The 17115-nt window shown below is 40.1% G+C and overlaps 2 protein-coding genes across 10 annotated transcripts in view; one reads left to right on the plus strand and one right to left on the minus strand.

The window, feature by feature from the left end:
- Nucleotides 1-17115, minus strand: part of LOC149610608 (potassium voltage-gated channel protein Shaw-like) — a 519915-nt gene that overhangs the window by 99731 nt on the left and 403069 nt on the right. The window lies entirely within an intron of this gene.
- LOC149610614 (uncharacterized) lies at nt 10656-13850 on the plus strand. Of its 4 annotated transcripts, none has more exons than XM_089859707.1 (3): nt 10656-11044; nt 11110-11223; nt 11405-13850. In XM_089859707.1, the coding sequence occupies exon 3, from the start codon at nt 11723-11725 to the stop codon at nt 13691-13693; it is 1971 nt and encodes a 656-aa protein (XP_089715833.1). In that variant the 5' UTR covers nt 10656-11044; nt 11110-11223; nt 11405-11722; the 3' UTR covers nt 13694-13850. The 4 variants fall into 4 exon arrangements, with proteins under 4 accessions (XP_089715833.1, XP_089715835.1, XP_089715836.1 ...); XM_089859709.1 differs by having other exon boundaries at nt 11165-11223; XM_089859710.1 differs by lacking the exon at nt 11110-11223.

Genomic DNA, 17115 nt, shown 5'->3' on the forward strand with positions numbered 1-17115 from the left:
AGTACCTACAAGCACCCACAAGTACCTACAAGTACCCACAAGTACCCACAAGTACCTACAAGCACCCACAAGTACCTACAAGTACCCACAAGTACCCACAAGTACCCACAAGTACCCACAATTACCTACAAGTACCTACAAGTACCCACAAGTACCTACAAGTACCCACAAGTACCCACAAGTACCTACAAGCACCCACAAGCACCTACAAGCACCCACAAGCACCCACAAGTACCCACAAGCACCTACAAGCACCCACAAGTACCTACAAGTACCCACAAGTACCCACAAGTACCTACAAGTACCCACAAGTACCTACAAGTACCCACAAGTACCCACAAGTACCTACAAGTACCCACAAGTACCCACGAGTACCCATAAGCACCTACAAGTACCCATAAGCACCTACAAGTACCTACAAGCACCTACAAGTACCTACAAGTACCTACAAGTACCTACAAGTACCCACAAGTACCTACAAGTACCCACAAGTACCTACAAGTACCCACAAGTACCTATAAGCACCCACAAGTACCCACAAGTACCTACAAGCACCCACAAGTACCCACAAGCACCTACAAGCACCCACAAGTACCTACAAGTACCCACAAGTACCCACAAGTACCTACAAGTACCCACAAGTACCTACAAGTACCCACAAGTACCTACAAGTACCCACAAGTACCTACAAGTACCCACAAGTACCCACAAGTACCTACAAGTACCTACAAGTACCCACAAGTACCTACAAGCACCTACAAGTACCCACGAGTACCTACAAGTACCTACAAGTACCCATAAGCACCTACAAGTACCTACAAGTACCTACAAGTACCCACAAGTACCTACAAGCACCCACAAGTACCTACAAGTACCCACAAGTACCCACAAGTACCTACAAGTACCCACAAGTACCCACAAGTACCTACAAGTACCCACAAGTACCCACAATTACCTACAAGTACCCACAAGTACCTACAAGTACCCACAGGTACCTACAGGTACCCACAAGTACCCACAAGTACCTACAAGTACCCACAAGTACCCACAAGTACCTATAAGCACCAACAAGTACCCACAAGTACCTACAAGCACCCACAAGTACCCACAAGCACCTACAAGCACCCACAAGTACCTACAAGTACCCACAAGTACCCACAAGTACCTACAAGTACCCACAAGTACCTACAAGTACCTACAAGTACCCACAAGTACCCACAAGTACCCACAAGTACCTACAAGTACCCACAAGTACCCACAATTACCTACAAGTACCCACAAGTACCCACAGGTACCTACAGGTACCCACAAGTACCCACAAGTACCCACAAGTACCCACAAGTACCCACAAGTACCTACAAGCACCTACAAGTACCCACAAGTACCTATAAGCACCCACAAGTACCCACAAGTACCTACAAGCACCCACAAGTACCCACAAGCACCTACAAGCACCCACAAGTACCTACAAGTACCCACAAGTACCCACAAGTACCTACAAGTACCCACAAGTACCTACAAGTACCCACAAGTACCTACAAGTACCCACAAGTACCTACAAGTACCCACAAGTACCCACAAGTACCTACAAGTACCTACAAGTACCCACAAGTACCTACAAGCACCTACAAGTACCCACGAGTACCTACAAGTACCTACAAGTACCCATAAGCACCTACAAGTACCTACAAGTACCTACAAGTACCCACAAGTACCTACAAGCACCTACAAGTACCCACAAGTACCTACAAGTACCCACAAGTACCTACAAGCACCCACAAGTACCTACAAGCACCCACAAGTACCCATAAGTACCTACAAGCACCTACAAGTACCCATAAGTACCTACAAGCACCTACAAGTACCCACAAGTACCTACAAGCACCCGCAAGTACCTACAAGCACCCGCAAGTACCTACAAACACCCACAAGCACCTACAAACACCCACAAGCACCAACAAGCACCCACAAGTACCTACAAGTACCCACAAGTACCTACAAGCACCCACAAGTACCTACAAGCACCCACAAGTACCTACAAGCACCCACAAGTACCTACAAGCACCCACAAGTACCTACAAGCACCCACAAAAACCTACAAGCACCCACAAAAACCTACAAGCACCCACAAGTACCTACAAGTACCCACAAGTACCCACAAGTACCCACAAGTACCCACAAGTACCTACAAGTACCTACAAGCACCCACAAGTACCTACAAGTACCCACAAGTACCCACAAGTACCTACAAGCACCCACAAGTACCTACAAGTACCCACAAGTACCCACAAGTACCCACAATTACCTACAAGTACCTACAAGTACCCACAAGTACCTACAAGTACCCACAAGTACCCACAAGTACCTACAAGCACCCACAAGCACCTACAAGCACCCACAAGCACCCACAAGTACCCACAAGCACCTACAAGCACCCACAAGTACCTACAAGTACCCACAAGTACCCACAAGTACCTACAAGTACCCACAAGTACCTACAAGTACCCACAAGTACCCACAAGTACCTACAAGTACCCACAAGTACCCACGAGTACCCATAAGCACCTACAAGTACCCATAAGCACCTACAAGTACCTACAAGCACCTACAAGTACCTACAAGTACCTACAAGTACCTACAAGTACCCACAAGTACCTACAAGTACCCACAAGTACCTACAAGCACCCACAAGTACCTACAAGTACCCACAAGTACCCACAAGTACCTACAAGTACCCACAAGTACCCACAAGTACCTACAAGTACCCACAAGTACCCACAATTACCTACAAGTACCCACAAGTACCTACAAGTACCCACAGGTACCTACAGGTACCCACAAGTACCCACAAGCACCTACAAGTACCCACAAGTACCTACAAGTACCCACAAGTACCTACAAGCACCCACAAGTACCCATAAGTACCTACAAGCACCTACAAGTACCCATAAGTACCTACAAGCACCTACAAGTACCCACAAGTACCTACAAGCACCCGCAAGTACCTACAAGCACCCGCAAGTACCTACAAACACCCACAAGCACCTACAAACACCCACAAGCACCAACAAGCACCCACAAGTGCCTACAAGTACCCACAAGTACCTACAAGCACCCACAAGCACCTACAAACACCCACAAGCACCTACGAGCACCCACAAGCACCTACGAGCACCCACAAGTACCTACAAGTACCCACAAGTACCTACAAGCACCCACAAGCACCCACGAGCACCTACAAGCACCCACAAGTACCTACAAGCACCCACAAGCACCCACAAGACCCTACAAGCACCCACAAGTACCTACAAGCACCCACAAGTACCTACAAGCACCCCCAAGTACCTACAAGCACCCCCAAGTACCTACAAGCACCCACAAGTACCTACAAGCACCCACAAGCACCTACAAGTACCCATAAGTACCTACAAGTACCTACAAGCACCCACAAGTACCTATAAGCACCCACAAGTACCCACAAGCACCTGCACGTATCCACAAGCACCCACAAGCACCCGGGCAAAGCACCAACAAGAGCTCAAACGCCATTACCAGCGGTCGGTAATCTAGCTTTATTACCAGCAGTCGGTAATCTACCCTAATTACCAGCAGTCGGTAATCTACCTTAATTACCAGCACTCGGTAATCTATCGTAATTACCAGCAGTCGGTAATATTGTTAAGTCACCTTTTTTTTTTGCTGCCCCAAAGGCCGTTGGTTACATAATTTATTAGCGTGTGTGAGCTAACAAGTTAATTTGGAAAAGCTAGGTCCCCTTGTTTTTCAACAAGCACGAAAATTATACCAAATAGCTTTAAAAGTGCTAACGTCATAAGCTGACTCTTTACACTGCTTAAATGTCGCAGACTGGAATGGTTTTGAAAATTTAAAATTAAACATACTTAGACTTAATTATAATTAATGAAAATCGCTTAGCGCCAAGTAAAATGTTGTACCTTTCATTTAAAACCGTTTTCAAGTCTAACAAATGTGTAGTTATGTCTATAAGTGCCTGGACAAAATGGCCGTTTGCGAAAAAATTCACATGTTATTTCTATGGGAAATTTCCAGTTTTTCGTCAAAAGGGCTGATTAATTTTATGGAAATGAAAACCACCCTTAGCAACTATATTTTTTATAAAATAAACTAATTAATGGATCTCTTTGAAATTTTAACCACATATTCAGAGCCAGAATTGTAGTTCTGTGGAATTTTTTCAAAACAGTTTATACAATACAAAAAAAGTTACATCCAAACAAAAAACTCTCCTTATACATTAAGAGCAGTATGAAGTCTTATCTAAGAGAGCTACCGCTCTCATAGAATTATTATTGTTCCTAGGGATGCACAGTGACATATAGAAGTGAAGGTTTTTTTGTTGTAATAATATGGTAGAGAACTAACACAGATACGCCTAATATCTACACATACGAAAGTAACAAGACGGCCCAAGGGCTCGTAATAGTAGCCACATCATACGAGTGAATAGCCCCTCTATACCCTACCCTAATGAGTGGATAACCCCTCTATACCATACCATAATGAGTAAATAGCGCTATCTTTTACAATGCTTAAATGATTTAGATTTACCGTACATAAAAATCAGAGTGAATAGCCCCTCGATGCCCTACCCTAAACAGTGATAACCGTAATACCGGTAGAGGCAGAGCGGAGCCTCAGCCAGTCAAGGCCGGCGCCAGCGGGAAGGGGAAATATAACAAGCTATACCTTTCTTTCCATTTACCTTTAAAAAATTTAGATTATTAATGGTTATTTTAAGAATTAAAGTCGCCACTTCCACTTTAATGAAGTCTGGTGGAGTATACGACCCCAAAGATACAAATTCAGAAGTATCCGACCCCAAAGATACCAATTCAGAAGTATCCGACCCGAAAGATACCAATTCAGAAACCCCAAAGATACAAATTCAGAAAATATAAAGAAAAGAAATATAAAGACCAAAAGACACAAATTCAGAAGTATCCGACCCCAGAAATAAATAGGGCCCTCCCTCATTCCCGACCCTTTAGTACTCGCTCTTATCGTCAAGCCCTCGTGGTATAGTGGTAGAGTGTCTTACTGCTGCGTGAACGACCCGGGTTCGAATCCCGACTGCGACCAAAAAAATTTTAATGAAATGGGTTGTTTGAGGTACTATCGAATTCCTTTTAAGCTAAAATCTAACGATAACGAAGCGACAACCCCGGCCACTACTACTACGACGGCTCGGGTCAAACTAAGAGCGAGAGAATCAAGTGTTGGTTGGGTTAGTTAAGTAAAGTAAAATACTACCTGAAGTAGGGCTGCGGTAGGACATTTAAGGCAACATCTTGATTCATTAGGGGGAGACGAAGTTTATGTGCAAACAGTGCAGTTACCAGACAGGAAGAAGCTCACAATTACGAATCACAAATTAATTCACAGTGATGAGCGTCCATTCAATTTATCGAGCCTGATCACGGAGGAATTCAAAGAAACATGTCACTCGCGACTGACATTTGTGATAACCGCGCCCAAACTCACGGGAATTTAAATATGCATTTTGCGGCCCACTGTAATGAACGTCCATTCAAATGCGATATTTGCGATTATTGTTTCCGAACTCGCCAGAATTTAAAGCAGCATGTCGCTACTCACAGTGATGAGCGTCCATTCAAATGCGATATTTGCGAATATCGCTCTCGAAGGCGGGGGGATTTAAAGCTACACATTATGACTCACAGTGGCGATCGTCCGTTCAAATGCCATATTTGTGAATATCACGCCCGAATGGCAGGAGATTTAAAGCAGCATGTCGCTACTCACAGTGATGAGCGTCCATACAAATGCGATATTTGCGATTACCGTGGCCGAACGCGAAAGTGTTTGAAGAAACATGTCTTGACTCACAGTGATGAGCGTCCTTTCAAATGCGATATTTGCCAATACAGTAGCCGAACTCGCAATGTTTTAAAGAGACATGTCACGACTCACAGTGACGAGCGTCCTTTCAAATGCGATATTTGCGAGTATCGTTCCCAAACACGCATTAACTTAATGAAACATCTTAACAATCACAGTGGTAAGCGTCCATTCAAGTGCGATATGTGCGATTACCGTAGCCAGAAACGCGGTAGTTTAAAGATACACGTCGCGTCTCACAGTGATGAGCGTCCGTTCAAGTGTTCTTTTTGTGATTTTGCAGCCAAAATAAAGCAGGGTTTAAGAGCTCACATTGTTAGACGTCATCCATCAAAATCTGGAGTTGAACGAAAAATTAAGAAAACTGTCGCGACGAAGTCAAAACGGAAAAACAAATACTCTCAATCAAAGTTTACTCGGAAATGCCGATTTTGTGTAAAAGTTTTCAAAAGTCGCGAGTCTTTAATTTCCCATGAAAACTGTTGTCGACGCAGCGAGGGTGAACGTATTTCTATGAAAGACAACGCTGAGAAACCAAATCAGGGAAACGTGGAAGCGAATTTGTCAGATTCTAACCAAGATCAGTCAGAAAGTAAATCAACTGATGTTGCAGACTTTCTGTTCCCAATAAAACTCATATCAGACGACAAACGAGGCAGTTCGCAGCCAGAACGAAGTGTACCAAATATAAACCATGATTCGCTTAATGAAAGTAATCAGTCAGAAGAAGTCGAAATACATTCTGAATCAGATCCTGATGAACCAAGAAACGAGAGGGAGTCTAATTCTACCAGAAGTGAGATGAGACTAGAAGTACTGAGCTAACCAAATTCTTCACTCGGCGAAAGTGAATATTCTTGATAACACACCAACGGTTGGCCCTCTAGTGGCGGTTTCAGAATTTCCCCTCCAAAACGTGAGACGCTCGCGGTGGTAGACGGCCGAACTAGATTCAAGCACCCGCGTCCGTGTTCCGCCGCTTTAGGTTGAGGGGAAGGGGGTAGGAAATGTTTTTGGAACTCGACCAATATTTTTCTCTCTAGCGTAGGCGCGATTGAAGCGGCGTAAAATTCTCAAATTTGTTCACTAATGCCAGGATCTATTACCATTGCTAGAGCCCTTCACTTCTAGTCTCATCTCACTTCTGATTCTACTCATTTAGAACATATCGGCTTTAATTTGAACCAAAGAATTTCTTTGAATTCTTTCCCATCCAAGGGCAAGTTTAATACTATACGGCCAATCTTAACAGCTAAAGAAATTAAGAAAGAACCAGAACCTGTATCAAGTGCTAATTTCAGTTCAGAGTTTCACATAAATTGTGTCAAATTGGAAAACGAAGCTGCAATGCCTCTTCCAGCTAAAAATCAGTTTGCCAACAAACGGTGTTCTATTATTTTGACGAAATTGGAAGATCTGGGTGAATATCATGGATGCTATTACATCAGAATGAAAGAAGCACCTAATCTTTACGAGGTGGTTAAAGTTATTTTGAATCCCGTCATTTAATCCATTTTGATCAACTGTAATGTTTAAGAAGTCTCATGTCTCATGTCTCATGTCTGCTTTCCATTTGAGAAATCGTCACAATAACAGTGCTATCATTTTATTTCAACAGTACGCGTTTGTTTCTTACTTTATTTTTAAATAAAATTACTCAATCTGAGTTAAAAACTTTCTAGCTGCCTTTAACCAATTTATTATTATTGTTGTTGCCAGGGATGCAGTCACGGAGGATAGGTACGCCTAGTATCTACACATAGGTACGTAAAAATAGTTAAGACTCTCCTATGATCAGAAACAAGAGCCCGTAGCTTATGTAATCAGTTAAACTCATAATATTTTGTCATCAAAAATCAGATTTTTATGCAAAAAGCTAAGGTGAAAAGTGATATTTGAGTTTTTACAGGAAAAAAACCCTCTTTTTCGTGTTATTAAGAGTATATTTTCATTATGTGATCAGTTGTAACGTGTTTTTCCTTAATTGAGTGATTCTGTGCCTTTACAAGTTAGTAACCGGAAAGCGATCGTCGCTCTTATAGCGGCATCTCAAACCTTATCCCTTGTTATTGGGGTTTGAAAAATATTGGAAACTAAGAATTTTATAAGAAAACCGTGATGCGATTAAATGATATTGACAATTTTGACATTTTATTAAGCTCCCAAATTATACAGCGTGAGTTAGGTTTTCGGGTGTACTGACGTCAAGTGTTTGGAAAGAAGGGGCAGAAATTAAACCTCAGATAATAGTAATGGGAATCTTATTTGACGGATTGTATGATTTTGATTGTCATCATAAGTATCTAAAGTTACATACTTTCCCGACATTCAGGGAGTTCTTAAATCAAGAAGTAAAAACTCAAAGTCCGCCTTAAGCAATGCACTGAAATTCACGTTTGAAGTAATTTCTAAGGAATAAGGTTTCCAGACCCGTATCGTAATGCATTTTCGAAACCTATAGACCTTTCTACGTTAAAAAGGGTAGGCAATAGAGAGCTTTCAGTTGGAGGAGGAGCCGAGTCTCGTGACATAATTTACGCCGCCATATTGGTGGCTTTAAAGCAGGACTGAAGCTGAGACCACCCAATGGCTACCAAAACAGCGGTAAGACTTGGGAGGGTGTGACGTACTACTATCTCATCTGAAAGCTCTCTATTCTCGGAATCGGGAGTTACAAGATGGTAGATGCATTGCCGTGGGCCGTGTATGCGCACTCTCATGATACAAAAATACTACAGCGCAGACGCCAAAAAGCGAGATTTATATATATTCATCATTACAGTATCACTTTACAAAATGTTTGGTATTTCATGAGATTTGAATTGAAAACGGCATTTAACCAACTTAGCTTGTTAGCACGCACAAGTCTAAATCGCCTTCTTGATCAACCAGGACGAAAATATGACAAAAAGGTTTGAATGTTCTTGCATTTTAAACTGACTTGGTACAGTGAATAACGTTTTTGCCACATGTTACAAATTAATTAATTAATAATGAAACTTGGAAAACACACAAGAGCAACAGTGTACAGGATTACGGCTGTGCGTATCATAAATAGCCATGTTTTTTATTGAAATATTTGTATTGCAATATTAAAACTACAAAAATATAGGGGTTTGAAAATTTGGAAGAAATACTCTTAAATTTCACCAATTAATTTCACCAATTTATATCGCCAAATTTAATAGTGAAAACAACTGGCACAGCCCTTATAAAAGGAGCGCAGCTTCGAAATTTATTATGATCATAAATAACTTTTTTTGTAGTCTGTTAAAATGAGCATGATACATTTTCTGCCACATTTTCTGCCACTTAGTTCAAAGCAACAGCGTTTCCATACTGCATAATTTGCCTACTAATCTATAAACCTTTTGCATTTTACTGTGTCTGTTTAATGCAAAGTGCAAACCATTTGATATTGGGCAAGTTTGCATTAATATTATATTTATTTTTCAGTGGTGAGAGTGTCTATTCTCACCCCCGGGTGGAAATAGCTTATACCAGTGTGGGAAATAAGGCACTTTCACAGGCCAATAGCCAGTTTAAAAATTACCTGGGCCAGTTTAAAAATTAAACGCTTTGGGGTCTACTGGCCCTGGTGGCCACTTAATTAATTCAAAGTTTTCCCCCTCAAGATTTTGGATAATTAAATAAATACTGTGTTATTCCCTAAAATTGTCTCGTCTTTGCTTCTATGCTGTTTGCTTGCTTGGCCTGAATTGTGTATGTGGGAGTGGGATTATGGGTGGGTTTCGTATGTCTGTCTACGCTCTACACTGTAGAATCTGTAGATGAAGTGATTTTTGCAGTTAGCTAAAGCATGGCTGAAGCGAAAATAATCTCTCCGTAGTCTTGTTTGGGTCTGGTCTCTGGGGCAGCGTGGGAAATAAGGCGGTGGCACAGGGCAAATGACCAGTTTAAAAATTGCCTGGACCAGTTTAAAAATTAAAACGGAGGGGGGTCAGTGGTCCACAAGACCGCTAAGAAAATTCAAGGGTAACCAGAGTCCAGAAATTAGCTAATATATTGTAATTATCCACTTCTTCAATTTAGCAGACGACGCGCCCTGGTCAGTGGTCATGGACCAGTTTATTTATTCCAGGCCAGGGGGGGTTGCTGGCCCAGTGTCCAGTTTTAAAATAATCCTTATTTCCCACCCTGCTCTGGGGATAGGCAGCCTGCTGCCTTTGACTGTATTAGAGTCTATGGGAAGATAACAATGGAGTGTCAACTCCCTCCCTACGGGCCGAAATTTTTTAAATTAGCATTACTCAATAAAGACTTATAGTTCTTAATTTAAGACTCCAATATTTTTAAATACCCATAACTATAAAAACTAACCTACAAAGCCTACGCCCTAGCAAATATTGTCCAGAATAGAGTAATGGCACCTACTTGCCTTTGACTGTATTAAGCTCTATGGGTAGTTAACATGGAGCGCCACTACTCTATAGATAATTTGGCCCTAAATTACGAAAGCCTGATTTTTGAGGCTAAAAGTGGTAGGTGGCACCGTGGCCAGTTTTTTAATTAAAATACCTAGGCTCTACTGGCCACAGGTCCAGTTTTAAAAAAATCCTTATTTCCCACACTGGCTTATACCCTATTCTCACCCCCCTACCACGTGGCCTCCCGCGTAACGCCATCAGGGCTCTACATAAGGATATTTTTTTTTAGTAGTCAACCTGACTAGTGAGCCCCCTATCCCAGTTGTTTTAGTAGTGAGACGCATGGTTTACGAATATTTTGGACATTTTTTTACTAGTCAAGTTGACTAGTGAACCCCAGATTTCGATTTATTTTTGTAGTCAAATGCCTTGACTAGTGCCTTATGTAGAGCCCTGGCAGTATAGCGTGGTTCATACGTAGTAACTCCTTATTTAAATGCAAATGAAAAAAAATCTGAACTACAAAACTGAACTATGATTAGCTCATAATATTTAGTAATCAATAATGATAATTTCATGTAAAAAAACTATTCCTTAATAAAATGTCCAGAAACATATTTGCTTGTTTCCGTCCCTGCTTTTAAAATCTGAACCGTGTGTCGTCTGCTCTGTCTTCTGTAGAATAATATTGCCGGGGGAAAAGTAAACTTGGAAAACGTGTGCTGTTTAAGTTACCTTAGAGCTGCAAATTAAAAGTAATTTCTATTGTTTGAATATTAATATCTAAATATGCATCTTAATTCCCCAGACTAATTGACAGTTTCATATTACCTGTTTGGCTGAATTAATTGGACCCTTCTGTTTGGAAATCCTAGAGTAAAGTTTAACAGTGTCGCTATTCTATTTCCACCCTACCACGTGACTAACAATTGAGGTAAGGGAAGGGCTGCGGTTGGGTGAAAATAGCTTGGTTGCTATTTTCACCGCCCGGTGAAGTGAATAGTCTACCCCGGGTGAAAATTGCGTCCAGGTTATTTCCACCCTACCACGTGACTAAGAATTGAAGTAAGGGCTGTGGTAGGGCAATTAAATGCAACATCTTATTGATTCATTAGGGGGAGACGAAGTTTATGTGCAAACAGTGCAGTTACCAGACAGGAAGTAGCTCACAATTACGAATCACAAATTAATTCACAGTGATGAGCGTCCATTCAATTATGGATTCGTGATTATCGAGCCCGATCACGGGGAATTCAAGGAAACATGTCACTCGCGACTCAATGATGAGCGTCCATTCAAATGCGATATTTGCCAATATCGTTCTTGAACATGTGGGAATTTAATGAATTATATCTGATCTCACAGTGATGAGCGTATATTCAAGTGTGATATTTGTGATTACCGCGCCCAAACTCACGGGAATTTAATTAAATATGCATTTTGCGGCCCACTGTAATGATCGTCCATTCAAATGCGATATTTGCGATTACTGTTTCCAAACTCGTGGGAATTTAAAGCAGCATGTCGCTACTCACAGTGATGAGCGTCCATTCAAATGCGATAATTGCGATTACCGTGGCCGTACTCGCGGGAATTTAAAGATACACGTCGCGACTCACAGTGATGAGCGTCCATTGAAATGCGATATTTGTGATTATCGTACCAAATTTCAATCGAATTTAAAGCAGCATGTCGCGACTCACAATGATGAGCGTCCGTTCAAATGCGATATTTGCGAATATCGCTCTCGATGGCGGGGGGATTTAAAGCTACACATTATGACTCACAGTGGCGATCGTCCGTTCAAATGCCATATTTGTGAATATCGCGCCCGAATGGCAGGAGATTTAAAGCACCATGTCGCTTCTCACAGTGATGAGCGTCCGTTCAAATGCGATATTTGCGATTACCGTTCCCGAACACCCAATGGTTTAAAGCAGCATGTCGCGACTCACAGTGACGAGCGTCCATTCAAATGCGATATTTGTGAATATCGTGCTCGAATGAGGGGGGATTTAAATAAACATGTCGCGACTCACAGTGACGAGCGTCCATTCAAATGCCATATTTGTGAATATTGCGGCCGAACTCGAGGAGATTTAAGGAAACATGTCGGGACTCACAGTGACGAGCGTCCACACAAATGCGATATTTGCGATTTCAGTGCCCGAACTCGCACGAATTTAAAGAAACATGTCTGGACTCACAGTGAAGATCGTCCATTCAAATGCGATATTTGCGATTACTGTGGCCAAACTCGCTGGGCTTTAAAGAAACATGTCTTGACTCATAGTGACGAGCGTCCATTCAAATGCGATATTTGCGAATATCGTGGCATAAAGCGGGACGATTTAAATAACCATGTCGCGACTCACAGAGACGAGCGTCCGTTCAAGTGTTCTTTTTGTGATTTTGCAGCCAAAATAAAGAAAGTGCTAAGAAATCACATTTCTAGACTTCACTCATCAAAATATGTAATTGAACGAAAAATTAAGAAAACTGTCGCGACGAAGTCAAAACGGAAAAACAAATACTCTCAATCAAAGTTTACTCGGAAATGCCGATTTTGTGTAAAAGTTTTCAAAAGTCGCGAGTCTTTAATTTCCCATGAAAACTGTTGTCGACGCAGCGAGGGTGAACGTATTTCTATGAAAGACAACGCTGAGAAACCAAATCAGGGAAACGTGGAAGCGAATTTGTCAGATTCTAACCAAGATCAGTCAGAAAGTAGATCAACTGATGTCGCACACTTTGTGTTGCCTTTAAAATTCAAATCGGACGACAAACGAGGAAGTTCGCAGCCAAAACGAAGTGTGCCAAATATAAACCATGATTCCCTTAATGAAAGTGATCAGTCAAATGAAGTCGAGATACATTCAGAATCAGATCCCGATGAACCTAGAATCACAAGAGAGTCTAATTCTTCTTATTCAGAACATATCGGTTCTAACTTCAACCAAGGAATTTCTTTGAATACTTGGGCATCCAAGTGCAAGTTTAATACCATATGTCCAACCATAACCTCGGAAGAAATTAAGAAAGAACCAGAACCTGTATCGAGTGCTAATTTCAGTTCAGAGTTTCACTTAAATTGTGTCAAATTGGAAAGCGAAGCTGCAATGCCTCTTTCAGCTAACGAAGATATTTATGGCCCAGATTCTGAAGCATCGAGGCGGGAATTAAGTTTAAAATGGGAAGAGCCAATTGATCACCTTAAGAATGAGTTTGGTTTTCTCAACAATGACGCTGTTGACCAAGACACTCGGTTTACCAACAAACAGTGTTCTATTATTTTGACAAAATTGGAAAATTCGGGGAATTATCTTGGATGTTATTACGTTAGAATGAAAGAACCACCTTATGTTTACGAGGTGGTTAAAGTTATTTTGAATCCCGTCATTTAATCCATTGTGATGTACTGTAGTGTGACTAAAAAGTCTTATGTCTGTTTTCCATTTAAGTATTCTTTACAATTTCATGCTGTCATTTTATTTCAACAATACGCGTGTGTTTCTTACTTTATTTTCAAATAAAATTGCATAATCTGAGTTAAAAACTTTAGTTCTGCCTTTAGAGTCAATTGTTAACTAATTTATTATTATTTACGCCTAATATCTACACATACGAAAGTAAAAATAGTTTAAGACTCTCATATGATCAGAAACAAGAGCCCGTAGCACTTACTTTTATTTGAAAAACACGCTGTAAACACATTAATGCATAACCTCGCTCATTCATTGCAAAATCTTATTCAAACTTAAATTATATAAAAATTATCTGCATTACAAAAAATTAAACTAACTCATATTATTTTGTCATCAATAATCAGATTTTCATGTAAAAACCTAAGATGGAAAGTAATATTGGAATTATTACAGGAAAAAACCTTTAATTCGTGTTATTACGAGTTTGTTTTCATTGTCTGTGTAATCAGTTCAATTTCAGTTGTAATGTGTTTTTTCCTTAATTGAGTAACTCTGTCCCTTTATAGGTAAGTAACCCGTAAGCTCGTTACTCTACTCTTATAGTGCATGGAATATCAAGCCTTATCTGTTGTTATTGGGAACTAACAATTTAATAGGAATATCACGTTATAATTAAATGAAATTGAAATATAATTAAGCTCCCAAATCATAAAGCGGAAGTTGGTTTTAGGATGTAGTGATGTTAACTGTTTGGAAAGAAGGGACAGAAGTCAAACCAGATAATGGTAATGGGAAACGTATTAAACGAAATGTGTCATAATTCGTCATCGGTAATATTTCTTTTCATATTGGCTACGCAGCATATTTGAAAATTGTTTCTATTTTGTTTAAACTGAAACTTTTAAATTGTTTGTCGATAAAACCTAGACAGGAGTCGATATTTCGATTTTTCCTTATGGACATGAGACAAACAAATGATTTTTTCTCGGGAGACTGGTTACTGTCATTCTTGGTACAATTTATGTAGATAGAAGGTAGACTAATAGTTTTTGTAGCCTTTTCCCTTTAACTACCCCGAATAAGTCTTTCATGGGGGAAAATGGAAGTGGTGTAGTCCCTCTGTTCTTAGAAATCCAGCTACTCTCGTCTGTCACTCTATTCAGCTTCGAGCAATGGATTTGTTTATAATATAATCTTCCCTTATAAATATTCTGTCTATATTTTTGCGCGTCTGAATGGAGAGGTTGCACACTTAATCTAGATTGTAGTATACTTTCAGCTTTCACTTTCCAATGGACTTGAAAGATGAATTGATTCTTTATACTTTTAAGAATTGCAATTGATCCTTTAAAGCGAGGGTGAAAAGGAAAATCAATCGGTGTTATTAAATTCTAGAGACAAAAATTATACCCTTGTGTATAGCAACACTCGAAAAAAATCCTTACATTTTTAAAATTGAAAAAGAAGTATTCTAAGAGAGCGGTAGCTCCCTTAGATAAGACCTTATACTATAATTAATGTGTATTCTACGCAGGGCCGGAAATAAGCACAGGACACTGGACATTGTCCAATAAAATTTTAAAATGACCCATAACTTTTTTAAAAACTAAGGGGGTCACTGGACAGTTGACCAGTAAATTTTTCCGAAGTTTTGATAGCTTGACTATGAAGACGCGACACCATTTTTGCGGACTCCGGTGGACAATGTCCTATAAATTTTCCAGTCAAAGGGGGTATCACTGGACACATGTCCTAAAAGAAATTTTTCTTATTTCCGGCCCTGATTCTACGTACGTGGGCGGTAGGCTCTTGTAGATGTGACCTGATGCCCGTTTGTAATGCTAAACGAAATTTTTGTATTGACTTCACGCAAAAGCGACATGAAAATTTAACGCCCCGAAGCCAATAACATTACGCCTACTTCAGGATGAATAAAAACATCATCCTTATTTCATAGACTCCCTTAACCAATACATTTTGGTGCCGAAACCTGGAACTCTTTTGGTATATATTAATTTTATAAACTAATATATTTTCAACGCGTTATCTACAGGTATTATAAAAATATCGAATGTAGAAATTCCACCAAACCGGGAAGTGTTATACCCCTTTATGCACGTCTTCTTCTCATGGGATAAATCGAGAAATCGAATCGAATAAGAACGGAATCGATATTGGCGTATAAAATTTTTGCCTTCCCTTCTCATATGGTACACCCGGGTATCTTGACATTGCAAGGCTGTATTTAGAACGAGCCCAGATAGTGACTGTCTGTACTGTCAAGTAATCCAGTGATAAGATATAATCCCGCCTAAAGGCAACAGGAAAAGGGAGTTTCTCCAAACGCCTTCGCGACCTTCTTTCGACCGCCAACTTTTCCAATTTCTTGTTTGCGTATTGTTTGTTAATACAATGGAAGGCTAGAACGGGTTGTTCCTCCCAAAGGCGTCTTCTTAACCACCGTTATTTCTTCATTAATCATCTTTCCGTGTATAAGGATTTGTATATTTAAGAGATAGTTTCAATACTAAGAAAGCTAAGATCCAGATTAATCCATCTAAAATATCATAGCTTTAAGTGCAAAATTAAATTCCCAAAGTTAAAATTTTTGAAAATCATCTTGCTATTATGGAATTATTCTCTTTGCCGATTTGAAACGTTAACGATGTCGTTAGTTGTAATTCCGAAAGTAACGTACGTTATTAGACCAAGCTTCTTTTGTTTTCATATACCCTCAGTCCCTCACGTGATAATCCACACTTCGACAAGTTTCAGAAACGTTGCGCAACAATTAAGGGTCAAGTTCTTTGCAAGATTTCGAGTTGAAAATTTTCTAGGACAATTTGCCGTCCCGGTCACCGTTTTCGAGTTATTATTGGGTTGTTTTACGAATGACCCCTTAAATTGAACTAAGAAACTGAAAGACAATGCTAATTTAAATAAGGGGTCATCCTTAAAACACTTCAATCTTCACTTTAAAACGGAGGCCAGGAAAGGAAAATTATCATTAACATTTTCAACTCGACATCTTTCAAAGAACATCCACCTTAATTTCTGATAGACCTTTCAAAATTAGCCTGTATGCACTCATACTACCTTTCTCATGAAAGTTGAACTTAGAAGTACAGAGCTTCATTTTTCAAATGCAGAACTTAAGTAGCCCAAGATTTCAAAATCGATGGTGTTGTGTAAAAATCTGAAAACTCGGTTTGTATGGAGAGCCACATTATTTTTAATAAAATCAATTATGAAGACATTTGTCCCAAAAGCCTTTTTGTGTCAGGTAATTTCATAGCCAGAATAATCAGAAAAAGTAATTAAGATTGACTTTGAAACATATTTATCTCAAGTAACATACTTTTCCGAGATTCAGGGACTTCTTAAATCAAAAAGTAAAAAAC

This window comes from Phalangium opilio, unplaced genomic scaffold (genome assembly GCF_054372755.1).
Source record: "Phalangium opilio isolate 3A_F unplaced genomic scaffold, DU_Popi_V2 ptg000329l_1, whole genome shotgun sequence".
Classification (NCBI taxonomy): Eukaryota; Metazoa; Arthropoda; class Arachnida; order Opiliones; family Phalangiidae; genus Phalangium; species Phalangium opilio.

Excerpts from the sequence above, each read along its gene's own strand:
- LOC149610614 (XM_089859707.1), top strand. The coding sequence starts at position 11,723 with ATGCATTTTGCGGCCCACTGTAATGATCGTCCATTCAAATGCGATATT.